At 36.8% G+C, this 27,347-nt stretch overlaps 1 protein-coding gene across 3 annotated transcripts; it reads right to left on the reverse strand.

Moving 5' to 3' along the window:
• Positions 1-687: 687 nt before the first annotated feature.
• On the reverse strand, positions 688-12,950 carry ZBTB38 (zinc finger and BTB domain containing 38). Of its 3 annotated transcripts, none has more exons than XM_075507259.1 (2): positions 12,570-12,950; positions 688-6,613 (listed from the first exon to the last, which is right to left on the reverse strand). In XM_075507259.1, the coding sequence occupies exons 1-2, from the start codon at positions 12,882-12,884 to the stop codon at positions 3,038-3,040; spliced, it is 3,891 nt and encodes a 1,296-aa protein (XP_075363374.1). In that variant the 5' UTR covers positions 12,885-12,950; the 3' UTR covers positions 688-3,037. The 3 variants fall into 3 exon arrangements, with proteins under 3 accessions (XP_075363374.1, XP_075363376.1, XP_075363375.1); XM_075507261.1 differs by having other exon boundaries at positions 12,524-12,677; XM_075507260.1 differs by having other exon boundaries at positions 12,556-12,675.
• Positions 12,951-27,347: the final 14,397 nt, after the last annotated feature.

The raw sequence follows: 27,347 nt of genomic DNA on the forward strand, positions 1-27,347 counted from the left end.
TCCTAAATTTTTTTTAGTTATACATCTCTCCTGAGGACCATCCCAAAATGACCTGCATAATTTAGCTTAAATTTAATTTTTAATGCAAGTTACAGACTAGTGACACTTAGCTGAAGGGGGAAGTACTTTGACTATGCGTAATCTTCTATTTTGTATGTATCTTCGTTATTTCCTTATGCAATTAGATATTTGCATTCTATGAAACTATGTTTCTTGACAGGAGTCCCAAAAGATTTGAAGTACAGTGTGTAAAATACACAATCTATACTGCAAGGTTACTATCAGAACTGAAAATAATTTTTAAAGTTTCAGGTCCTCATGAAAACATGTTTAAGATGTTGCAAAGTATTAAACACAGTTCACCTGTCTTCCAAGTCCTTTAAGATACTGAGCAGGTAGATTCTGTTCACTTCAGCATTGTGTTCACCCTTAATGGTATGATGCCAGGAGATACCATCACTTCCCTTGAGCTCTGGCGTGTTCTCGATTCACTGTTCTGACCTTAACGAAGGGAACGTTTGGTAACTGTGTTGCTTAATCTTCTAGCGAAATAACTATTAGAAGATACAGATCTCTGGATCTTATAGATTATGTAAGTATTAACATAACTTAAAAAACTGAGAGACTTACAGAAAAATAGGAAGATGTTATTTTAATTAAGCAAAAACAGAGTTATAATCACTCTTTCTAAAAATAAAATTAGACTCTTTATCAATCCTTAACATCTGCATTTAATATTTTCTTCTAAACAAAAATACAGATGCGATTATGTAGCAAATTACAGTCTTTGACAACGTATAGTATTTACCTTTTCTTACACTTACTTTAATTCTAATTTGGTCATTAATACTTGACTCATTACTGCAACGTGTTACTTGTAGTAAAAGTGCCACAATTGAACTATAAACATGACATTGCCATCTTAAAACTGCTTTGCTATAAACTGTAGAGAATATACAGAGTTACAAAGTCGTTGTGTTCTTATCAAAATATACAAACCCCCCCAAACCTAACACAAGCTATCAATATTTTTCTTATGAACTATACAGTTATATAAAATATTTGTAAAATTATCTTTATATTTATAAATATTCTACCTTATTTGCTTTGGTCTATAATTATCATCATACAAGTCCACTTAGAAGTTATCTTTGTGTACTTTCTTTGAAACATCATCGTACTTTCCTGTGTTTATTCTTCTATTATCCTTATTTAAATGGAACCAAAGCTGCCATGAAACCAAAGTTTCTCAAGGGGTTCATAGCATTCACCAATGATAGAATACATAAGTGGACTATATTATTACTTCAATCAATACTGTATTATCATTTCAATTGTAGTTTTATTGTACCCAAGCTATAGTTTCTTTTAAAATAGTCAAGAAGACGAAGTAAACAAACAAACTGTGTACTATATTTGCACGTAGAATGAAGGTGAGGTTCACTAACCTTTGTCCTGGCTTAATTTTTTAACACTTCATAGAGATGAACATACATGACTAATTGGAAATGCAGATACAGTACAACAGAGCCCTATCATATAAACTGCAACTTGTACACATACACCCTCTTTGACTTTTTAAAAATCTCTTAATCTCAGTTAAAATTAATAACATTTTCACAAAATAGTATTAATTGTTGTATTTTGGTGATGTCTTTCAGAAGCCTGTTCTCCTGATTCTGATCAAACTGTGAAGCCGCAAGGCTCACCATAACCCTTCAGCGTGGCAGGATGAGGGAGGCAGAAAAGGCCAACACTTCTTTCCCCAACAACCCATTCCAGGCACCTTTCTGCTATGGGCCCACAGTGCTGGGCCAAGGGACACTGCGACAAAGCTTGCCTGGGGGGAGATACTGGCATGGTTAGGGCGATCACTGAGAAGGGATATGCGAAGGTTAGATGTTGTATTTAAGGCATGGGGATGACAGGGAACCCCACAAACTGGCCCTATCCCTGGCCCTAACATCGAGACTGCCTCAGGGCTATATATGGAAGCAAGAATCCGAGTATTTACCTACTCCTCCTGAAATCAAAGTATTTATGGGGAGTTGCTCTGTCGTTTGTTGTCCAGGCATTATTCCAGGATGAGGAGGAAGACTGTCTGAATCTCCTCTTCTTCTGCTGAGAAGAATGGTATTTCTAAAAGACAGGAGTTGCAGACCCACCAGGAGGTGGCCATTTATATACAGGATTTCTTTAAGCTAGGCTGTTTCATGAGAACAATTTTCCTCAGACAAATGCACCTGAGTAGCTCTACCAGGCCATTGACATTGGGACTTACGCAGTTTGGAAGACTGGCTATTGTGAGTTCCACTGAATCTTTATTAAATGTCTCAGAGATACCATAAATCTGGAATACTTTCCACACAAGCACTCAGACTTAACGGTTATTATGGTAACTACAAAACTGAATATGGAAAGGAAAAGAGGTTTAAACTCCTGAATGCGTTTTGTAAATGTTGAGTTACAGAAATGCACGCCAGAACTCAACTGTCCTTCAGCATACCCAAGTTCATGAAACACTTCCCACCTTCACTTTAGAATACACTAAATTACAATGATTTTGTTTATAAACACATTACTTTCTGTTAAAAAATGCAATATATGGTTTCTGCAGCAAAAATTCCTTCTACAGAGTACACTGTGAACCTACATATTTATTTTGCCTAGAATGATTCTGACTCAAAAACAGCACTGTAAAATAGTTCAGTGACTAGTTTCCTGTAATGCTAAGTAGAAGGGTTTTGGTTGGCCATATTTTTTTTTTCTTTTTTCTTTCTCTCTCTCTCCCTCTGTTAGAAGTCTATTGTGGCAAAAGTATTTGGGGTCTTTCACATTAAGTTTGTATTATTGCAAATACTAGTTCTTCTTTTCTGTGTTATTTTTCCTTCTTTTGCATATATTGACACATTTAGATGAAGAAATTTGATCTTGGTAAACGATACTAATTTGAGTGGAGACGTTTCCCCATTCAATGCATCTATATCTTCTCCAATATATAGTTTTGGATTTTTCGTCTCTTTTGCACAACTGTCACTCAGAGTATAACTTCTGGAGTTACATTTTGTGTATTTTTTACTTCACTTCCTTCTGAGCCAAGGAAATGTGGATTTTCCAAAAGTTTAGCGCTTTCATTGCAAAACTGTTCTTTCCTATCTTGTGGACCTGGATTTTTGAATAGATGTTTTTTCTGGTGCATTCCCAGAGCAGCTGCTGTCTTGCAAATTTTGGGGCACTGAAAGCAAGCGTATCCTTTTCCATTATGCTGACGTACATGTCTTTGCTCATGGTTTCTTTTGGTAGAAAGATACAAGAAGCTCTGAAAGCAGAACTGACAGTGGTAGCGTTTTTCTCCAGTATGAATTCTTTCATGTATTTTGAGTGTTTCATTTAAAGTGAATGCCTTATTACAGTATTGGCAGACAAAGTCTTTGACACCCAGGTGAATACGTTCGTGTTTCTGTAGATTTCCAGGAATTGAGAAACATTTACCACAGGTTTTGCAAGTGTAGGGCTTTTCCCCAGTGTGACACCTCATATGCATTTTTAAAGTGGATGGACTTTGAAATTGTTTTTGGCATAATTCACAAATGTAAGGCTTTGAAGTAGCTACATGCCAGTGTACGTGTTCTTGAATTTCTGCAGTGGAAGACTGATCTCTTTCACAGAGCTCACAATGAAGATTAGGCATTTCTACGTTCTCTTCTTGACTGATCGCCTTTTCCTCAGGAGCATTCCTGAGTGCATACTCTCGACTGCATGTGTTGTGGCTTTCCATAATGGTGTTCTTGCTTCCGTGCTTTTTCCTCCATTTGGTCTTTTTCATTTTTCTTAGCTGTTTGGATTTCTTTTTTGGTTTGTAATTATAATAGGGTCTCCAGGGTTTATCACTGGAGTCCTGGTCACTTACGTCATCACACATTTCTGTCAGCTCCAGGCATTCTGAGCTATAGAGCCTAGATGGGCTTCTTTCTTTTATCTCCATTTCGGATTCCTCAATTAGATTGTCCTGTTTGGACTCGTGTTTAGATTTTCGGCCCCTTTTACAAAACAGCTTAGATCCTAATATATGTCTTTTTACAATAGCCTCATTACCAATTTTTACTGTTATTTGACAAAGAGGCGCAACATTGCTGTCAGCAGATGTTCCAGGTAAGGCAGGCTTTGCAATGTACGTTTCAGTTTTACTCGATTCTTGGACAGTATTTGTTGTTTTGCTAGATGAACCTCCAGATCCTGTGACGTGCTGTGTATCCTCAGTTGCTTCTGCTCTGTTGTACAGCTGTGTTTTCTTTTTTTCCTTAATAGTTTTTGGTTTTGTAATGCACTTCCCATAATTATCTGACCCATATTTACAATCATCACTTACAGACTGACTAGGTAGATTATTTGAAGATTCTGTCTTACTGTTTTCTACAGAAGTGACTGTTTTACTGTGCATTATTACTGATGAAACTCTGCTACTGTGCATTATGACAGAGGGTGCAGAACTGCTATAACTGATGACAGAGGTTGAATTTTCATTCACATTAGTTAAAGACACAACTGAGGAGTCACATTCCTGAGAACCAGAGTCATTTGCAGCAGTGGAAACTCTCTTCTCAGCTGTGAAAAAGTCCCTTTGCAGGTCAGAATTTAAGATACCTACTCCCCAAGAGGAAGAATTCTGAGTATTCGTGGAAGATGCTGCGTCATTACATGAAGATGTATCCAAGGCAAGAGTTCTGTTGCTTGCTATTATATTACTTTGAAAATTCAGTGGTGGTAGCTCAGAGCTAAGAGAACTCGGAATGAAACAGTTAGTAGAAGCAGTTTCGTTAACCTGGCTACTTGTTTGAACATTTTCATATGAAGAATTTCGGTAGGACTTATAAGGTAGTCGCCTGCATTTCATAGGTAAAAGTCGATAAAGTTTGTATGGATACATACTTGGTTTTAAGCCTCCGTTGGCTGTCTTTTTATTTACTGAGAGACGATGGTCAATTGCATGGAAAGATTTCTGATGATTTTTTAGTATATAATAAGTCATAAAAGTCTCCAGACAGAAAATGCACTGATACCGTCTTTCTCCAGTGTGCCAGATCTCATGTCTGGTGCGATACTCAGCTAACGCGAATACTTTATTGCAGTAGTGACAAGGATATGTTCTTCTCCATGAATGCACATTTGCATGTCTTCGAAGGCTAGACAATGTTACATAACTACGCTTGCAAACAATGCACGTATATAATATCTGCCCATCAACGACTTTAACCAAATGATCTGTTTCTGGTAAAGTGCAGTTTGCATTAGAATAATCAGTGATGCTGTTTTCAGACAATAGAGGCTCTGTATTTGCATATGAACTTCCATTCCTTCCGTCTGTAGCAGTATAGTTATCTGCAAAATTTTGTTCGCTTCCATTGTGAACTGATAAGCTACTTGATCTCATGCAGACTTGTTCATGACTTTCCAGTATATTTAGATTTGCAAATTGTTTGCTGCAGTATTTGCATGTGAAAGTTTCCTGATGCTCTGAATGGAGCTGAAGATGAGAACTGAGTAACACCCTGTCATTGAATGATTTTGCACAACAGTTACAGTTGTAAACAGGTGGAACAACAGTTGCCACAGAACCAGAGACATTAGCAGAATTGTTTTCCTCTTCTCTGGATAAATTGAAGTCTCCTGCTTTATTTTGAGGTTTTGGAAAGGAAATAATTGTCTGATCAGTAACTGCTTCATGTTGGCCTTCTGTAGTGGTTACCGTAGAGGCCGGTACTTTTGCTGTAGGCAAACCAGTACCCTGGGGCTTAAAGGCTGTCTTAGGAGTACTACACGCTTGTTTTCCCGGCTGAACGAGTGGTGTGGCTTGGAGATTTTCATAGTGGTCTTCACCGATCTTGTATGAAGGGCTGCTGTCCTGTTCAAGAAAAGGTGTTCCTTGAAAAGTATCTCCCCCAGAAGAAACCGCATAGGAATGTTCGGCCAGTGTACTGGCCGGCTCAGCATCTTTGCAGGTGTCGCTTCTATCGAGGCTGATGGGTGCTTGTATTGTTTCAGATACCTTTTTAAAGCTTGCCCTCAAATCAAGTGGAGAAAACAAAGTGTTTTCAGTTTCAAAAATTGAGAATGCATTTGTAATTCGTGGTCCATTTGTCACAGCGGAGTCTTCATGTCTCTTTTCATGTTTTTCCTCTTTGACAGTCCCTTTTTCATTAATACAGTATGCATAGGGGCAGGGGGAACTTGAAAAATTAACATCTGTAAGATCTTCTAGAAATGATATTCCCAGTTTTTTTCCTGCAGCTGCAAGGTCTGTTACAGTCTCCTGCCTCTTAACAACTACTGTGGAACTGTAGATGTAATTCAGTATTTCTGTAAACACTTCAGCTTTGAGATCATCTAACTCCAGTACATGACCTGAAATACAGATAGTACGACTCCAAAAAATGTTTTTAAAGTAAAGGCTTGAAGCTGCCAGCACATTACTGTGGGCTTTAAATTTGGTATCTTCCACAATTATGGTGACATCACATAAAATACCCCGAATGCGCTGTTCATTTAAAATAGAAAGTACAGTGTCACTGTGGAAGTCGTCCTTGAGATCCTTTGAATGGGACATGACTGTCATCTACAAGAAAAAAAAAAAAAGTAAATATATTTAGAAGGCATTTTTCATCCATTTCAGTTACACATCAAGTTTATAGTTCTGTATTTATTTTATATATTTAAATTTATTAACTTTTTAATTTTAAGAACGAGTAAAATTTTGTCATAGCATTTCAGGTTGAAGTAATCTTGGGTTCACTCGTGCCAACAATAGTGAAGGTAATCCATGTACAGATCAAGGACGCAGGAACACCAGTAGCTCCTCAGCAGGAGGCAGAGGATCTTCTCTGTCCCCGCATGGGTCTGTCGCCCACCCGGTGCCTTTCACTGGGGACTGCAGCCGCCAGCTTTCTGTTGTGCCAGCGGGTGCATCTGCTCAGGTTCACACTGAACGACTCACTGAACCTTTGAGGTAATTCCCCCAGCATCTGGTTGAGCTATTTGGTAGACGTTATGGGGAAGGCTGAATTGCTGTGGTTCTGTGGATGCTGAGGACTTTGTTTTCTGGGCCCGTTTGTCAGACAATGACTTTACAACACAACTGCATTTGATCCCCTTATTAAGCTGATATTTAAAACAGGGATCAGACATCCCATGCAATAAAGTTTCAGTTGCAGGATAAGGCTTTATAAACAAATGAATGCACAAGCAACACAATTTTGTTAACAATAGCAGAGTATGTATAACACTATTTACATAAACAGAATATTATTTTGAAATAGTGATTAAATTTTATTAAATAGTTTACACTTACTTTAAAATGACTGAAAATTTATAAGTAACTGAATTTATAAATTCAGTGAGTAAAACGAGTAATAGAATGTTTTTTATTCAGTTATAGTTTAGATTTATAGTGTTCACACTTTACAATTTGATAGTGTGTTCTTAATTTCTACCAAATAATAAGATTTAATTGCAATAGTAAATACTGTTAAATAACTGCCAATTTATAATAATGAGGTTTAATGCTGACAAAAAATGTTTAGATTAGCCAGGCTGTTACTGTATGAATATACTGGTTTATTTGAGATAAAAGATGCAAAATACGAATGAAAAATAGACTGAAAAAATGGATGAATTTGACAGTATGTATCTGGAGAAAATCTCTGACTTAACCAGATGATTTTTTTTGTTTTGTTCAAATTCAGATCTGTACCATATAATGAAGTTTGTTCCTTTTTTTCCATCTCTGAGTAGTGTTTTAAACTACTACTGCTCATTTCTGACTTCAAGTCATGAAGAAATAGTTGTCCTACTGGCACTTACCAATCACTAAGACAGACCCTTTTCTTTCAACTTGTGGAATCAAAATGCACCTTAAAGAAAATGACCAACTACAGATATTTTGTAAGATAGGTTAAAATAGTACCACACTGTAGTGCTCTAATAGGTTAGGAATACCTTCTAAACATTCCATCTACTGCTCCAAACTTAAATGCTAAACTTGAAAATTTTTATGGTGACCCTTACCCTCAAATAGTTTACATTAAAAATGCCAATATATTTATTAAGATGGGCTTGATCCAAATGGTGAAATAAAGGTTTAACCCATATTCACTAAGCAAACAGCAATGGCCATTTAGAACACATTGGCTCTCTCACCCAAGTTATTCAGAAGTAATCCTTTCTTGAAAATAGGGTCTTTATCACAAAGTAAGTAACATGGGACATACACCCTTGCTCTAGCTAATCTAGTTACACTTTGGACACTTTATCACAAATCCAACAACTACTTCACTGCAAATCAAATTATACAAAAAACAATGACAACCTTGCTGTGAAGACAAACACAATGTACTATGAAAAACGTCATAATTTGGTACATTATGGATGAAGCTTGGAAGTAAAATTTGTACCTTGCAGCACGGCCATTGTTTCTATCAGGAGGGTATTACCTATGCCAACGGCCAAAACTTCTAATATAGTTTAATGGCTGAGAATTTTCAATGCACAGAATTCAGAAAAATCAAAACTGTGATTCACAAAAAATACCTCTGATGCTTATATATGCCACGGATGTCAAGAAATGAATTCATCAGTATAACTGTGATAGAAATGTAGACGTATATTATTTTGATTATCTGGTTACTCACAGCAGCTGTAAATCTAGATGCATTGTTTTGTGCCTTTAAATCTTAAAATCATAGCTTATCATGTGTTTGTTTATTACACTTATTTGGCTTAAAATAAGAGATATGTATTAATTTGGAATGATAACCTGAAATTCACAGTAGTTAGGTACGGTTTTCTGCTTTAGTTCAGTATCTGAAAACTCATATATAACTGTAGATAGTTTGTAGCATATCGAGTCTTCTACAGAAAGAATACTGACAAGAGCACTCCTCTTCAAGCAAGCAGCCACTATCCCATAATTGATTCTTTTTTTTCATTGACAATGTCTGAGATTACATCTGACTTGCTCATGTGATGTGGTATTAGAAACCAACTGTCAGACATCAAAAACATTTCACAACAGGAGCTACTGATAGAGTTATTTCCTGAGTATAGGAAATAAATGATGTCAACTCTACATCCCAGTGAACTGCCCCATAGGAACTTGCCTGTGTTTTTTGTTTCTTTATTGGAGACAGCTGGTTTTAGTTCAAAGGCACATCATCTGACATACTGTTTGCTAAATATATCAGACTGCTACTTGTATACTAAGAGGCATTTATAAGCAAGGCCTACAAACCCAAGTGTTTTTAGTACAAGTCTTATTATTCAGCTAGTTATTTCAAAATTTATCCTCCTAAGGAGAAAAGTGAGTATTTTCAATTTCAACTTGCATGTACATAGATTGCCAGTTTCTGTAGTCCTGGATATTCTGGTATGCTCAGTAAAACACCAAACTAGATTCCTTGTGTAAAGATAGTAGAAACCAGAATTTGCTATTTGGACATTTAATTTTTTTGCTGTGTGCTAAATCATCTGCTATATATCTCATTGGAAAGTTATACAGAAAAATTCCAGAGCAAATTGATTTTCAGAGCCAACACTTCTTGCTTCTCTGTCTCAACCTATGCATTCCCCAAATACTCCATTTATTCATCTGTGTAATGATTCTCTACTGCCTTTTATTTTACCTGTCTTGCTTCTTGCATATGTGAAAAATGTGTCTGAAATGCTATAAAATCAGAATGCTCTACCTAGCACACACATAAAAGGAATATTTTAGGGATATTTTACATTCCATTTGCAGTTCATACTGCAAAAGGAAAACCTGCTCTTCAGTTTCCAAGGGTGCTCTAAGATACACAGAGACCAAGATACAAAGAGATCAAATTTTTCAGATGTATCATTATTAATATTTTCAATTAAAACACTGGAAAGACCATTTGGAATATTACTATTCTTCTGTATGATTTTTATTATAGAATTATGGAAGAAATCCTAGTAGTATTTTATAAATGTTGCCCAAAACATATGTAAATACTATTTGACCTATTAAAGGTCAACAAAACCCTTCAGCCTACTAAGCCATCCTTTTTTGACAGAAATACATGTGTTATTTTGATACTTTTTACTGTCAATCCAGACATAAATAATTTGTTAGGAATGTGAACAGTACCTTTGTAGTATAACCTAATAGTCTTTGGTGCACCTATAGGTAACTTTAGCTTCTCAACAGCAGAATTTTTTATTGGGAGTTACCTTACTATTTGCAGATTTTCTGCAAAAACAGTAACAGACTTAATCTGTCATTAAAAATTGTTGAATCAGTTGGACAAATAAGATTTAAATATTCATCTGAAACTTAAGCGTGATGGTCAGCAGGTAGATTAAACAATAATGTTACCTTTTCTGACATCAACAGAATACCACTCCAGGACAACAGTCATAAGTGAGAATAAGTAGTATTAAAAGTTAATGGAAAGATCAGAGATTGATGCATCCAAACACAAATTTGACTACTTCTGCCTCACAGATGATACTGCTAATTATAAATACTAGAGCAGCCAGCTCTACATGGACACTGCAGAGGGAAGAAGTTACTGTTAATTTTTATATTAATATAACTTTGAAGTAAAGAGATCACAAGAAGTTTTACTGGCTAATGAATACCAAATATAAAATTTTTTGCTACCAAAGAACAACTGTTGCAATTTAGGAATATTGTTTTTAACTTTTGCTAAACTTTTGAAATCCACTGCCAAGCCAGCATACCCCATTACATATGAGAAGAGATTCTTTTATTCCACTTCAGTTGCCTAAATTTGAAAGACAACCTAGTGGCATCAACAAAAAACCCATTAGGGCCAGTTGCTAGTACCCAGGCAAAATAAAAAAGCAGCAAGATACTTGATAAACTGTAATAACAGTTCTCTCTCTGTTTTCTTATTCCACACATTGCTACTGGGATTTTAAATATGTTAATATTTTCTGGTACTTACCAACATAACACTACAGTACACGTTCACTCCATAATTTTCTTATGTTCAGTTTCATTCCACTCTATTAACATGCTTTGAAGGCTATCTCTGTTTTGTTTCCAGCCTGTTTCCCCAACTGAGAAAGAACATTCATCTGTACCTAACTCTCCTAAAGGGCACTATTTTGTTCTAGAGCAGAAATAGGGCTAGACATCACGAACAAACAAAGCAAAAACCAAACAAAAACAAGTAAACACATACCACATCCCCCCCAGCTCTACTATCTTGATCCCTGCCCACCTGGAAACCTACTGACCAACAATCACTTTTATGATGGTAGCTCAGTTTTTTATGGAATCACTTCACCAGTCCCACCTGGGCAATACAGCTACGCAGGGCTGCCTCGACCAGGGTCCCTTCAGTCTCCTTATAACCTCAGGCATGCAGGGAAGTTTTAATGATGTCTAATTATGGTTAATAGCTTGCAGTGGCATGTGGCTTAGTGCTCCAGTCTATATAGCTACACATTATTTCTACAAGTACATTTATGTTTTTTCTCTTTTAGACTCACTGCTTGCATCCTTCCTATTAATATAGGATACTTACCTTTTCTATTTGTTATCATCTCATAAGCATTATAGACTTCAAATAATTCTTTTCAGCCTCACACTCTTTCCTCTAACTTTTAATTCAGACAGCTGGGGGGCGGGGGGGAATTTAACATAAGAATATTATGTTAGCATTGGCAGATCTCTAAAGCCACCAGATGAACCATTCTTTCAGAATTGTAATTCCTTCCTATTATCAGCATCCCTACCTCATTCTCCCACTTCCTGCTTTACGCTTTTTACGATCATTTCTCATCAGATGGAAAACAGCCTTTAGAGCCTTATCAGTGCTCAGAGCAGGCTTACGCTTTTCCTTAAGTGATGTTTCTCGCTTCGAAAACCAAAGCGAGTCCTGCCTCCGTAACAGGGCACTCTGTAACTGATCTGGCTCTAAAAATAATTTAAAAAAATGCATCTGCCGCTGCATGTCCGGTTCTTTCTGCTATCAAAAGGTTTCACCCGTCCGTCTCCGTCCTTGCCGAGACTTTCAATGCAGCGGGCCGCGACCCCGCCAGAGGCGCCGGCAGGGGCGGGAAGGCGGGCGGCGCGGCGGTTCGCCTCGCACCGTTCGCCCACACGGTGGAGCTGGACGCGCGCAGTGAAGGCCCCGTCCCCTTTTCTTATTAAAGCAAGATTCGAAATAAAGGCTTTTACAACTACATTAAATGCGAACTGCTGCTGCAGAGTTCAAATGCGATTGTCTCGTAATCCTGCACGAATTACATCAAATACAAGCCCCTGATGCGGCACGTTAACGTCAGTATATTCGTCTGTCTTAAAACGGGGCCTCTTGAGACATCAAACATTTGGCAACCCGTCAGCTGCAGATAACTTGAAGACACTTCCTGTTTATGGGTAATAACTGTACTCCGGACTAAATTAAATCTCTAGCCGAGGAAGCAATGCACGTTAACCTGCACTATGATTTTTCCTAGCAGTAACAGAAACGCTTACGCAATCGTCCGCTCGAATGTACAACAACTCACTGTTTTTGAGCTACCTGGCGCTTAAAACCATGTCTTTGGGGTTTTCTCTGGCGGGGAGGAAGGCGAAAGCAGCAGCTCAGCGGGACGGTGCGCTGGGTGCCGGGGCGCGGGCTGACGTGACAGGTGCCATCTTCCTGGCGGCGCGCGGCCCGTGGCGCCCGCCCGCCGCGCCGCAGCGCGGGGCCCGCCGGCGGCGGCAGGACGGCGCAGCAGCCATTTTGCTCTGATAATCCCTGGTAATGAGATTTGCCTGTGGCTTGTGAAACGCGGGCTGGTTCCAGCGCCCTGGCTTCCCTTCTTGCTTTACTAACTGCTACGTTATTTTTCATGTGTCTGTTTTACAGCAAATGCTTTGTGCTTAATTAATACAGCCAGCTGGGATATTTAGCGTATCAGCCAAGTTGTTTATATGCAAGGACTGTAAATTAGAAAGATGAGGAAATGCAGTGTTCCCTATATCCAACCCCTTGCTCCATGGTCATCAATGCAGTTTTGTCCACATCAGTTAGACTTCCTCTTAAACCCAACAAAGGATTTTGATTGCATTACTCTCCTTCAAAGCCTTTCTTATATGAAGAAAGAAAGCATTTATAGAAATACATAGCTCTGTGCATAACTTCTGCAACTTCCCACTAAAAATGAGAGATGAAATATGGCCTTGAAAAAATAATATTGGAGATAAATTACATTTGGTTACTGAAGTACAGACACATTTACCTTATTTTCCTTATCTGGTTGTATTAAGTATCTTTTTTGAAGCATATATAGAAACTCGTACAGTATCATGAGGACGTTTATTTTAAGCAGTAGTCTTATTCTCTAATTTTGTTTTTTTCAAATTATTTAGTGCCTCAGAAAACAAGCGCAACAATACTATTAGTGCTTCATAAGCACTAAGAAATCCTTACCTAGATAAAGAAGTAGGTAGCTTGATTTCATTTAGCCAGATGCTCCAATATATTTGGTACAGTCTTCCTCTATATTCTCTCTCTCTCTGCCTCTCACTTTAAATAGTCAGCAAAACCTGTTTTCCCAGGTACTTGGAATCATGAAGCTAAGAGAAAAACAGGTCTCTGAGACAGGTAGAAAACATTGTTAGAAAAATGGACAATTTGCTTTTGTCTTAAAGCTTGCTTGAAAATATCAATTTTGCCCAAGGCTAATCTGGGTTTATTTTTACAAGCTATTGCCGGTGAGCTTTTACTGGACAGTTACTTGTTTTCAAATCTAAGCCTATGCGTTAGAAGCACTGAATAGTAGGAACTGATTCATTTTAGACAAAAAAAAATCCAGAAGCATTAACTATTTCATCATTGTCACCCCTGATGGGCCTGGAAGTTAGAACTTTGCTAGAGCCCCTTCACGATAAATGCTGCATATCTTCTGGGGAAACTATTTAATATCAACATAAGATATACAATCTATTAGAAGGAGGGAAGGTCTTTTTTCTAGCATTCTGTCTTGGAACTAGCATATGCTTTCCTGGTTGTTTAAAAAATATGGAAAGAAATTTGTTCTCGTCAGGAAACCGTCATAATTTCAGTGACTGATCTATACATCCCTCTTCTTCCACTATTTTACACAATTCACATTAAAAGATCATCTTAGCAATACTGAACATCGCTGTGGACAGCTTGATTACTGCCTCTGAATCACTGCAATTCTTATGAAGAAGTTCACCTACCGAAGCCATGAGTATCTTTTTAGCTTAGGACTCTCTGCTACTCTCTGCTTTCATCTCATGGCAAACTGGGCTGTTCTTATCAGTAGCTGTTTACCAACAGCTATGGGAGGTGGAACAAATAGTTGAAGAACACAGCAGTGTTGACTGCAAAAGCAAAGTGCATCCCAAAGTTTTCACAACCTTCTTTTTCATTCCAACCTACATAACCGAGAAGCAAAGTATTACACTCACATGTAGGTTACTTTTAATCTTGGACTTTGTCTATTGCTTATTTACTATTGTTTCTTTATTATTGTTTTAGGTGCGTATATACATATTAATATATATTCATGAAGATTTCTGACACAAGTGCCGTAAGAAGTATTTGTCACAAACGTGTTGTCAGTAACAATACAATAATATGGATTAAATTAAACCTGTTGTAATCCTTTAAAAGAAAGAAATGCATTACTGAACAACAATAAATACAAGCATCTTTTTAGATTACATTAAACAAATTTAAGGAAGATTAGGTTATGAATGCCCCCTAAATCTTAATTAAAATTCATTATTTTAAATTGTTTTGAAAATCAGATGCATAACTGTCATTTATATAGCAGATACCCCCAATTTAGAGATACCAATTTATTTGTACTTGACCATTTGATGCTCTGGCAGTCTTAATATTTATAGACAATATAACAGGTTTGGAGAAAACTGACTAATTTTTTCTTTCTTTCTCTTTTTTTTAATTGATAGGCTGTTTTCTTAAGGCATCTTCACCTCATCCACTAAGAAAACAATCCCCTTTTCTGTGACCAGTACTGTAACTGAAGGTACTGATTTCCATATATATATAATTTGAGCTATTCGGAATTCACAGTCCCATCAGCTCCTTGTGTATTAAAAATATTCTTCAGAGTAAGAAATTCTTTATAAGGCCATCTTGGCTGCACCCAAGATTTTACATTCTCATTATAATGTTTTATGTAAAACCAATTGCACGCAAAGAAAATGGAGGAACTGGTGCTGCAGTCAGACCTATGTGAACGGACTACATTGGTATCTGTGAGAAATCGGACAAGACTTATCTGCATCTGCAGTCCTGATTTCAGGATGTAAGCCACAATACAAATTATAGACTTTAAAAATACCAATTTTGCTAGTGTATGTGTACCAATTCCCATTAAACATATAAATGATTACACATAACGTCACAGAAATATGTTATTTTTAAATAGAAGTTCAAGTAGTTTAGCAGTGGATTACGTCTTATGTGGTAAAATTGCAAGGTATAGAGAAAAATGTCAGCAAACTTTTACTTCTTTAAAATGTATACAACAGTTCCAAGGTTACTGAAGTGGTGGTGTTCGGATGCTTTGCTGAAGTCTGATAATCTCACTTCTGCAACTCATGGCACGTGGTATTCTTTCCTTAAGAGTATTTCAGACTGCCTAGGAAAAAAATGTTCCAATGTTCCTCTCTAGTCAAGCAGTTTCAGTTCTTAAACAACAGCAGGAAACAACATATATAGCATTACCAACTCTTGCAAATTCCTCATGAGTGACAGGATTTTTGCCAGGGCTTGACTGGTTTCCTTTTCAGTGCCTAGACCAGGCCAGCCTATCCATGAGAAAAACACTTGGATGGACTGTCTTCTTAATTGCTCTCACTGCTGAGGTCAAAGCAGCCAGTGATGCTGCTCAGGAGGAAAACACAGCTCCTCTTCACCCTCAGGCAGACCAACACTTCGCTAGCAGTGGAGTGCAAGAAGGACCCAGCAGCCCAAAGTGGCTTCACTCCCCTTTCTGTTACATAAGCAAGGGAAAGAGTTCCTTTGTGTAACCCTTCTCTTCTTCTCGAGCATCAAGTGGAGGGAGAGGAAGGGAGAAGGAGGACAATTATGGAGACCTGCAGCAGCTGCCTGCTCCTCCAAGTCTGGTTGAGAGGAGAGGAGCCTGGCAGAACTCATTTGGTTTGCAACCTGTGTGAGCTGTGCATGTGCACCAGAGAAAGTCTTTCTCCAAGGTATGTTGCCGTCTTACACTTTAGGCATGGCCTAATCTGAGTCCCATTAACACTAAACAGAACGCATACAAGCAATTTTTAAAGGTATAACTATACCTTTGTCTCTCCACCAGTCTAAAAAAGAAAATGAAGCAAGAGCAATAGCTGACATAAATCCGAATTCTTCTTTTGCTTATGTTCTACTGCTACAAAGAATCAGCTGACTTTACATCTTGCTATCTCTGAACAATCTCGGTATTATTTTCCATTTACGTCTTTCATTTTTTTATGTGCTGCTGACAAGCCACTTTCTAGCCTCCTACACTTCTGGGACATATCACAGTCCTTAGCTAGCATAGATCAATTGCAATCATGAAGCTATGTTTACAGAGTGACAACAGACATTTTTCTGTTGTTGACTGTTGTCAAATGTAGTAATTTATATATTTGAATAGCTTTAAACAAAAGTAGCAAATTAAACACTTAATTTTTGTTCATTTTGGACAGTTACTATGTTGTATTCTGTTGCCCATTCAGTTATCAGAAAGACAAAATAAAAGTAGTCAAACCCAGGCTCTGATTTTCCAATTTTCAGAGGAAACTTCCTTTGAATATCTGAACCAACATCCACAAGAGCAGCAGCCAAACTGCACACTCAGTGGCCACTGTTAGTCTCAGTTAGGTGTGCTGGGGGCCAGGCCAATGCAGCCATTCTTGCCCTTTACTACTCCAGCAAATCATGCTAGACTGAAAACAGAGCTAAATCCCTTCCCCTGGAAACACCTGATTTAGTTGGTCTGCTAGATGGCTGGACACAGCCATTTTGAAAGCTAGAATTGGTCTTCAAGCTGTTAACTGGCCACCACTGATCTCCAATGTTCCTTAAAATACTGCAAAATATTTTTGTTATATTGGTAAACTTTAGCATGCCAAAAACAATGCACAAGTGATAGCTATTACTCTGGAATCATCACTTAAGTGTGGCCATTTATTATGACAACTTATTTGACACACAATAACTCTGGCTGTATGCTCTTAAATATTCCTACGCTCCTATGTTTTGTGCTGACCTAAGTGGCCCAGCCCAAGCCCTACTCCTCCTCTTCCATGCTGCTGCACATTTCCAACCTAAAAGCTATAGTAGGGCCTCTGCTCGTGCAATGGAGAAGGGCTGTAGCAAAAGCAGGTAGCAGCTGGCAGTACGAAGAAAATCTTGATGGCTCCAGCTCTGGTTTGTGCTGCATGCTCTGCCACCAACGTGAATTGCCCCAGGCACAAATCCTGGCCTGACAGTAAGGTCAGCTCAGATGGGGAGCAACAAATAATAAAAAGAAAAAACAATGGACTTGCATCTCCCTAATAATTTCCCAAACTCTTATTTGCTCAAAAGCCTTAATAGTATTGTAGCACGTGATGGTATATAACAACATTTTTTATGGTTCAGGATCATTAAAAGATTCATGTGATAGTGTTCAAACGATCTGGAATTAATACTAGATTCTGGTACACTTGACTGTTGAGAGTTACAGAAATGCTTAACATTGTCAGGATAATCTTTATTTGCTAAATCTCATTGTTATGTATGAAGCCGTCTCTCTTATTGCACACTCCAAAAAAGTCAATGGGAATCTTTTCATTGATTTCAAGGGAGTTTTAATTAGGCTACTGGTCACATAAACAACTTCTCAGGTTACACCAATTGAATTTAAGCTCGGAATTTGCAGATTCCCATTCTTCTTGTCTTTTCAATGATTAGCATTTTAGACCTACTTCTTAAAGATATATCATCTTGGGATAACATAGTTAACCTGAAGGGTTGTATACACTTTTCATTTTGTATACAAATTAATACTTTAAGAAGAAACGCCAAAAATAACCTGTACATAAACTTGCTGAAGTCAGTAAACAAATTTGTCAAAACTGATCTTACTGAGCTTCTTTTAAATCCAGGAATATAAACCAAAATAGTACTATACAAACACTTGCACAGGAAGCATGAGTACTGCCTAAATGCTACATCCAAATCTTATGCTGAAAGTCCACGAACAACTGACATTTTGGCTTCTTCTACAGCTTTTTCTCCCCACCCCACCCTGCTGCCTTTTTCTGTTGTTGACTCTTTAGAAGACAACACTTGGTCATATCTCTGTGTCTGGATACGTTGGATAGAATGGGAGAGCTACAAGCAACACCAGTTTCATTTCTATTTAGTGGCTTTAGTTTGTCACTGTGTAAAACAGTATAATCATACTTGCTTCTGAATGCTGGTGCAAGATTCAAATTTAGAATGTCTGAGCATTTCTGAAAGACACTGTAAGCCTTCATTTCCATCCATATTTTGTTGTCTTAAAGCAGTGCTATAAGTATTGAGAATCTTGGAGAAAGGTTTCAATTTGCAGACCAAGCCTACCATGCCCATTTTGTCCAGTTATTGCAAGTCCAATTTAAAGCACAATGAAAAAAAATCACAAGAGATACTTCCATTGAAAACATGAGGTTTTTAGGTTAAAACCTGTGAGTATTAAGAATCCACATTGGGCCATGCCCAGAAATCTTTTTATATGGTGATTTTTAAGATGCATGCATTATTGTGAGCACATGGTATGTAAATGCATTGGGCTGCTTAATAAGCATTCACTGACACACATCTGCAGCTTTGCTAATGTACCTTTTATTCATATGTGGTTGCCAAGGAAACAGGTTATGGCCCAGTATTCTACCTAAAATATACTGAGCAAGTGTTCTATGATAATTTAGTTAAAATAGGTGCAACTTAGATTTTGTAGCCCATTGCTTCTGTAAATCTAGGTAACCTGAATTTATCTAATTTTAATGTTTTGCTGATTAGTTTAAACCATCAATGCCATCTTATTGTCTCTGAAAATTCATTACCATTTTCTACGTCATACAACATTGTGTATTAAAAGTAAACTTAACTACAGAAAACATTTTGAGATATTCTAGAAATTGAAGAGGTGGGGGGTTTTTTGTTTGTTTTTTAAATTTTGTTTCTAATCTTACATTTTGCCTGGTAGCCTTAATTACTTATTTCTACTTACAAGATATCACAGCATTAATGACTATGATGCAACAAACTGTTTCCTACAGAAATTGGTGCAAATAGTACCACTGAAATCAATGAAACTACTCCCTTTCTATAACACAAATTATGCTCTATAATACAAAGAACCACATTCAAAATTAATAAATTTTAATCAGGATTTCACTGATTCTTTAATTCAATACATACATATCTCAAATCTAAAGCACAGATAGCAGACGTATTTATTTTAACCAAGATGATTATTGCACATTCACAGTAAGAAGAAAGGAAACTGTTAATATTTGAAAAAGCCATGCAAAATGCGAAACTCTTATTTTGAAATGTCCTGATTATTTATTACAATACCATACTTGAATTTACAAAGTGCTCTTTGCAGCTCACGATTCGAGAGGTTTTTTACTACCCCTGATTACAGTCGTGTAAAGGTAGAGATTAGCTAGTTTTAGATGAACTATATACAGCTTAACCAAAACAGCAATATTAGAAATGGGCATTGGCACTAAGAGAGTTCCTCTACCTTTATTGTATGGCACAGATTTGTAATGAACACTAGTGACTGGGATCCAGAGTTAACATTCTGCCAAGCTCAGGAGGTTTGCTTGCCTTCTAATACGTTTGGTTTGTACAGATCATTGGAGGCTACAACAATCTGTTTCAAAGATCTCTTCTGCCTAATTTTGTTTGTCCAATCTCTATGGCAATAAAAATCCAGCAAGAGCTGGAAAAATCCAACAATATTGACATGAGAATAGAGCAATGCAGTACCATAGCGAGAACAACTCTTAAATGATTATAAAAAAGGTAGAAGTTTAACTGAACCCCCCCCCCCCCATGTAATGCAATGGTTTTAAAGTGTTAAATATTTTTTCACTATTTCTATGTGAGTTTTAAAGATATTTTGGCTTGCTATAATCACCCCATAAACTTACCCACCTAAAATCAGGTTATTCTTCTGTTAGAGTCTTTTAAAAGTGGTATCGACAGGAATTTTCGGCAAAACCATCTCAGTAATTGTGAACTCTGTGGCTACTGTGTATCAGCCTGCAAAGGGGAAAATCCAAATTTAATGACCAAATTATTAGACTAATTTCCAGATACACTGTGTAACTCATCTACATTTTCCCTGGAATACTGTAGGACTCCAGATCTACATGTGGGAGGCTTACAACATACCAGCAACAAAACAGTACTGTTAACCAAACTATTGTGAATACTGCTTCTGCCTGCATTGTTTTATTATGGTTTAACCTGTGTAGTGCAAACTGGAAATAATGTTTCATAATATGTTCTAGACAGAAATGTAAGGACGTTTTCAAGTTTGAAATACATCATTGGGATCACTGGAAAAATTAGACTGAAACCAATCCTTGGCTCTACTTCCATTCCCCCATCTCAACTATGTCCAAATTATTCCTCACACATTTACCTAACAAGACATGAAATAAAGCAGGCTTCACAGCTTCCTCAGTTAGTCTGGTCCTGAGTTTCACAAGGTAAAGTCAGTGGAAAACAAGTGTATTTTAAGATTAGCTTCACAGTTTGCCAGTTTAGAAAACAAATCATGGTACATGGAGAAACAATCATCATCACTAGTCAACTCCCTTCACTCCACATAAACTGCTGAAACCAATTACAAGTTATCCTTTATCTTAAAAGCCTTCATGTTTTTTTGCAGTCTTTCAAAAGGCCTTTTCTTTCTCCTCTTTCCATTCTGCCACTTTTCTTTTGGTCTCTTGTCACAGATATCATCACAGTGTCTGTCATAATGACATTTCTAGGCAACTCTTGTTCTCTGGAATACACATCCTGTATCTCTCTGCTTAAATGATTATTCATCATTGTCAAACGTCCTGATTTCATGTTATTATGTATCAAACATCCTAATAAGGTTATCATGTAATAGTGTAAAAATTATTCAGAACGGGGCTTTGTTTCACAGGTACTAAACAAAATTAAATTGTTCCATAGAGCAACTGCAAAATCTTACAGATAAGGCTTTATGACTCAGCTAATAGGCATTTATATAGCAGCAATCAAGAATACATAGATCCATCTTCCATTTGCAAATATACCACATATTTTTATAAATATACACGAACTACAGGATCCATTACTTTGGCTTTAAAAGGTAAAAAGGTGAGCTAATATTTTTTTTGTTCATTTAGCTGAGTACATTTTTAGTCTATCTTGATTTGAATAAGTATGCTATAGCTCACATCTGCCTGTAACAAAGGCCAGAATGAAAGAAAATTGCATTAGGCCATTATTATTATTTCAAATACCAATAAAGTCATATTCACAAATGACTGTGAAATATTATGGTGAATGGGAAGCTTAAACATCACATTTGGAGGAATCCAGCAGTAGAAGATCTTATCAAAGATAAAGAATTCCCAAATTTGATAATACTAGAATTCAAATGTAATATACATAATAAAGCCCTTTTAAAACATAGTAAAGCAATTCACGTGACAAAGTACAACAGACACTAGATGCCCCAAAAGGGTTAATTGGTACCTGTTCATTACTACCAGAGTCTAATAGTCTGATAAATATTATTTGAACACAGATAGTTTCACACTGAGAGACCTGCAGTTTCAAATCAAAATGAAGTTTAGAGGCAGAAGTAACCTTAATCAGAAAGGTCATTGAAAAGCAAGTAGGATAGTGTCTGAGTGAATTATTTTTAGTTTGATTTCATTTTTACTCATGTTTTGTATAGATTTTCTGTTAGGCAGAAATGGAATTTGCATGGATAAAAGAACACATTTCAGAAGGGAAGACCGAGTATCAACAATTAGACTTCTATGATAAAACTGAAAAAATAAACCCCACGCCCCCCCAGCAATAACATTTGCAGGCTGTCCTGGAGGTGTGAAAAACTGCACCTGCTGCTACATGCCCCAGTTAGCCCCCTTAGCCAGAGAGAATAAAATGGATGAAGTTTACACAAGATTTCTTATGGCACCTCTGGCTATAACATTCTGATACTCTGCATTAGCTAGATACAACTACCATTAAAATACATAAAGCAACCCACGTATAATAGTCAAACTGGAAACAGCTTGCTAATTACTAGACTCCTCCTTAATAAATAAATCAGTTTCTTTAGCTAGAAGAAATTACCATTCACAGGCTGGCAATGAGTTTTTCCAGACTTATGAAAGCACTTGAGTTCAGTCATATTAATTACAAGAGGACTTGCACCCCCTAACAAAAGAGCAAATTTACAAATGGATTTAAAACAACCATAGCGAAGCATGCTCATGTAACGGAGCTACACTTTTTTTAAATGCCCTGAGTGGGCATGTTTGAACACAAAGACATAATAAAAACAGTTTATTGCTAAGTGACCCATCTTTTCTAAAGATAAATATCAGCGGCAATAAATAGACTGCTTCTACATAGCATTTGCTCAGCAACTTCCTTTAAAAATAACCACACAAGAAATAAACAAAGAAATGCAATTTTGATAACTACATGTAAATGGTGCACTCCATAGTAACATTTCAGACAGGAAAATAATCAGCAGAAGCAAGCTACTGGAGATAAATCAAATTACAAAAAAATGCAAACTTTAATATGTCACTTGAGAGATGCTGTTTATTACGTTCTCAGTTCTGCTTCTTTAGGTGGAACAGGGGAATATTGCACTGCGTCAAACTAATCTCGTAATTATGAATCAAATGGTTTTATTATCATTATTAAGCATTGGCCTATCAAGACAGATGACAAGTCATAATCCTGAACAGTTATGCTCTGTTTATTTGGAATGCACTGAATTGATATATTTAGAAATAAATGAGAATTAGTTTGATATTACGACACTGTCAAGGCTATTACTGATAATTGGCTGTGCTTCTAAATACCTCCTCTGCATTAATTTTCAGCACTGGGTCCTCATCCACACAAAATATACTTAGTCATTTTAAAGTCAAGGACATGAAAGGAAAATGGCTACCCTGCTGCAAAAGTCTCATTGCAGTAGTGAGAATTTCTCAAGTCATGTACAAAGGAGATTTACAAGGAGATACGTTATAAGCTCAGTGGAGACATTTAGTAACATCTGATTCTGTATAACCAGTTACCTGTGATACATAAGATTTAACTTCACTGATACTGTTAAAAATATTAGCTAAAAATACAAATAAGGAATTACAATACTTAAATTTTGCAAAATCTATAAAGTCTGCAAATTACCGCAGACCACAAGTGAGCTTATTGTATAAAGGCTTGTTTAAGATTGGACAGAAGTTCTTTTCCAGTATGCTTAAACACAGTTCTTTACCTGAACTTCAGAATGGGTCCACTATTTAAAGAAAGGTTTATTAGCATTACTGTGGCCGAATTCAGCAAAGGTGAAAGAAGGTTTAAACATACTTCTGATTCTCTATATTTCTCAGCTGCTAAATATTTCAGTGATACTTTTATACTTGTGATAATGAAACTATCACTTTATATACACACAGTACAGACCTTGACCTACATGCAAGACTAGGCTAAATTAAAAAAAAAAAAACGGGGTACGTTTCTGGAAACAACCAATGCAAAACAGGAATAAAACAGTTTTTTTGTTGTGTACAGCTTTATAAACATGGCATTGTTTAAGAAATGATAGCCGCATGGAAACATAAAATGAGATCAGATTCTCGTTTAGAACTGAAAGGAAACAACTGCAAAATTTCCATTTGCATTGTGATATTGCTATTAAAGAGAATAACATCTTTCTACATCTCTACTATTGCACCTTTTAAAAGGATCTGGTTGCCAAGGAAACTGGTTCTGGCCCAGTATTAATCTGAAATAAATATATTACACAAGTTGGTGTAAGTAATACAATACTTACAATTCTTTTTATTCTTAATGCTCAAATCCAGGTTTTTGTACCTAAGGCTGTTAGGTTTTTATTTCATAAGCTTTTTTGTGTCAAGTAAAACACACTTCACTGAACTGATACTCAGTTTAAGCTGACAGGGCCACCTATATCAATCTCTCTCTTTAAAGTCCTTCTACCTTAAAATAAAAAGAAATACTGCAAGTTTATGTTTGTAGCTAATACTGAAAATATAAGCATTAAAGCATATTTATCTTTATTTAAGATTTCGCACAAAACACGAAACCGCTTACGACAGAATTTAAATATTTTTCATTTTTCTTATCTACCTCAATTTTTATTTTTGCATTTTAACTGCCAGCTTAGTAATGCTTCTAGTCAGCTTTAAAATGTAATTGAATCAATAGGGTTTTCAAAAATTCTTTTGTTGCATAAGCGTTGCCACGCCCTTAGTACATATGATTATTTTAACAGACATGATTGCTCTACTTTCACAATAGATTTTTTAAAAACAGGTAAGAACAATTGTCATGCCAATATGTGAAGCCAACAATTTAATATTAGGTTGTTTTCATTAACAGTTTAATACATTTTTTAACTGAAAGCTACATTCCAAAGCCCATTTCATGTTCTTGCAACACTGACCAAGAAATCAGTAAAACATGCAAATCTCAACCTACCTGCGTGTACCACTTAGTGCAGTGTTAGCATGGCAATGCACCCAGCCATTTTTATGTAAAGCGATGGAGGTAAGTTCTATTCTTGGTCGTCTTGATAATTTTTTAGAAGCAGTTGTCAAAAATCAGATGGGAAGCAGCTTGAATAGACCGTGATCAGGAGAACCGAGTTTATCAATAGGGAAAGCAGGAGTGGGGAAAAAAAAATGTCCTCATCCAAGGTTTTCTGAAACTGCAACACAAGGTTGTTTTTTTTTTTTCTCCTCCTCAGAGGGCTCAAAGCTTGAAGCTGACCACTGCAAAGGCCACTTGTCACATTTACTGAAAATCAGCCTATTGATATCACAGCTGAAAATATAAACTCGACAACCAAAGCCCATTGCACAACGTGGACTGCGTAAGAGTTAAAAATAGATTCGACGTGCCTCCTACCTGCATAATAAATATGTAAGTTTCAAGTGCTTTAATTCGATATTCACATTAATTAACAATACAATATACATTATTTAAACTACAGTAAACGCAAGAAGAAAAAGGGTGACACCATCTGGAAGCACAGTTTGCTTTTTTTTTTTTTTTTTCCTTTCCAAGGGCTAATAATGTAGTTTGAATGTGATGACAAGCTAACAGCTCACCACATTGCAAATGAAAAAAGAATTCTTAAGGTGATGCTCAAATATCTAAGCCTGTAATGAAGCACAAACCAGTCTTCGCTACTGCATGACATGGCACACAGACCATTTACATACTCACATTTGAGATACTAGGCACAGTATAATGAATTCAATACACAGCATGCACACAGCACAAGCAACGTTAATCCTGCCTGCCATTTTAGGCTTGCAGGAGTAAGATACATACTGCAGCACAGCTCTGGTAAGGGAGGAGGCAAGGGACAGCTCACCTTAAATGCAGTATCTGATTAATGTTGTAAGTGACATTGCGTATCAGCTACAGAGTCTTGGTTCAACTGGGTGGGAGGGAACAAAGAAAATTGTCATCAACTGGTGATGCAAGATGAGCTCCAGTCACTAACACTGTTAGCAAACTCCAAATTCTACAATGATACAGTAGTAGGCATTTCAAACTCTTATCAAAATCTGCCTGTGCAATGGCTGAGTCCGCCTGCCGAGGAAAACAAAACGATCTTCTTGCTTACTGGAGAAACGCTGGATTGACTACAGTAATATCCTCTTGATGCAGAAAGATTTCACGTCGCACATATTAAATCCTGGATGCATTTGCTGTGCTTTCCTAATTTTTAAGTCTCACAATTAAAAAATAAAATAAAAAGACAATGATAGCAAAAATAGCATAACTAAAGGTCTAATGTTCATACAAATAAAACATTTGTTTTTCTTTCCTTTCTGTTTTCTCTCTTTTACAGTCCATCAAAATCCTGAGCAGTATTGACAAACCACACGAGCACAGGGTCTGACTGCATGATCAGCTGTCTGTGTCTACGCTACACCCTGTTAACCACAAGCAGTGTTAGAGCTAAATATATCTGCAATGCAGAAACGGTAGGTGCTATGTGGTTTACAATTCTGATTAATTATAAAATATTTTTATATCCTCAGATATAATAAATAAAAGAAGATTTGGTGCTGATCTCTGTCAGGCATGGTATCTGTCAGACTTACAGAACATAAAAGCTATCCTAAGTATACTGACCTAGATAGCACTAAGAAGACTTAAGCAGCGTACAAGCAGACTCACTGTCAAAGCAAGGAAAACGAAACAATGATTGTCTAATCAAACTGAAAGCAACAACTCGCTACCACAGTATGAATTCCAAAATGCTACGTACTGTATATGCACATCTCATGTTATTGGAAGATGCAAAGCTCCTTTGTTTTTTTTCTTCCTCGGAGGCTTTTCTTAGCTACGGTTGCACAATGACATTCTGACATCATGGAGGTCAATGCAGATACTAAAGTGCTGTCATCTTTAAGAAAAAAATAATTTTGAAATAGTAAACCACAGTTGAAAAAAAAAAAAAATTTTTCACATCACCTACTTAGGATCTTTCTGTTACCTTCCAAGATTAATAGGATGCACGTTGTTCAGCCGCATACGTTAAATTGGTATCACCCTCTGCACAGACTGCAAGAGTAATTGTGGGAATTAGATTTTTATAAATAAGTGTTAAAAAAGGCTTATTTTCTGGAAAACTTCAAAATACAATAAAATATTTTTGCATATATAATGAAAAATATACAGAGAAAAAAACATTAAAAACTGCTAATCTGGATTATTTTTTAAATGCCTAATAAGCAAAACTGGTTTTATTTTCATTGCCACTGTGTCTCCAAAGGGAGAATGAGAGAACCGTGGCGCCGCAGTTTACTATAACCTGAATTACCTTCCCAGAAGGCTAAACCATCAGGTGAGGTAAAACAAACCATAAGATCTACCTGTTTAGAAAGCAGAATCCCACACACACTATTTCAGTGACTTCTCGCAGCTTCCTATCTCTCTACCTGGGAATACCACAAGCTGATACCCAACATACGAACAGAATTGTGAAGATTAACGTGTTAGCTC

This window comes from Mycteria americana, chromosome 7 (genome assembly GCF_035582795.1).
Source record: "Mycteria americana isolate JAX WOST 10 ecotype Jacksonville Zoo and Gardens chromosome 7, USCA_MyAme_1.0, whole genome shotgun sequence".
NCBI lineage: Eukaryota > Metazoa > Chordata > Aves > Ciconiiformes > Ciconiidae > Mycteria > Mycteria americana.

Bases quoted from the DNA above. Each gene is read 5' to 3' on its own strand.
- ZBTB38 (XM_075507259.1), bottom strand. From the start codon at position 12,884: ATGAAAAATAACGTAGCAGTTAGTAAAGCAAGAAGGGAAGCCAGGGCG. The intron at 6,614-12,569 runs GTAGCTCAAAAA...TTTTTCTTGTAG, and splicing joins GACATGGTTTTAAGCGCCAG to ATGACAGTCATGTCCCATTC.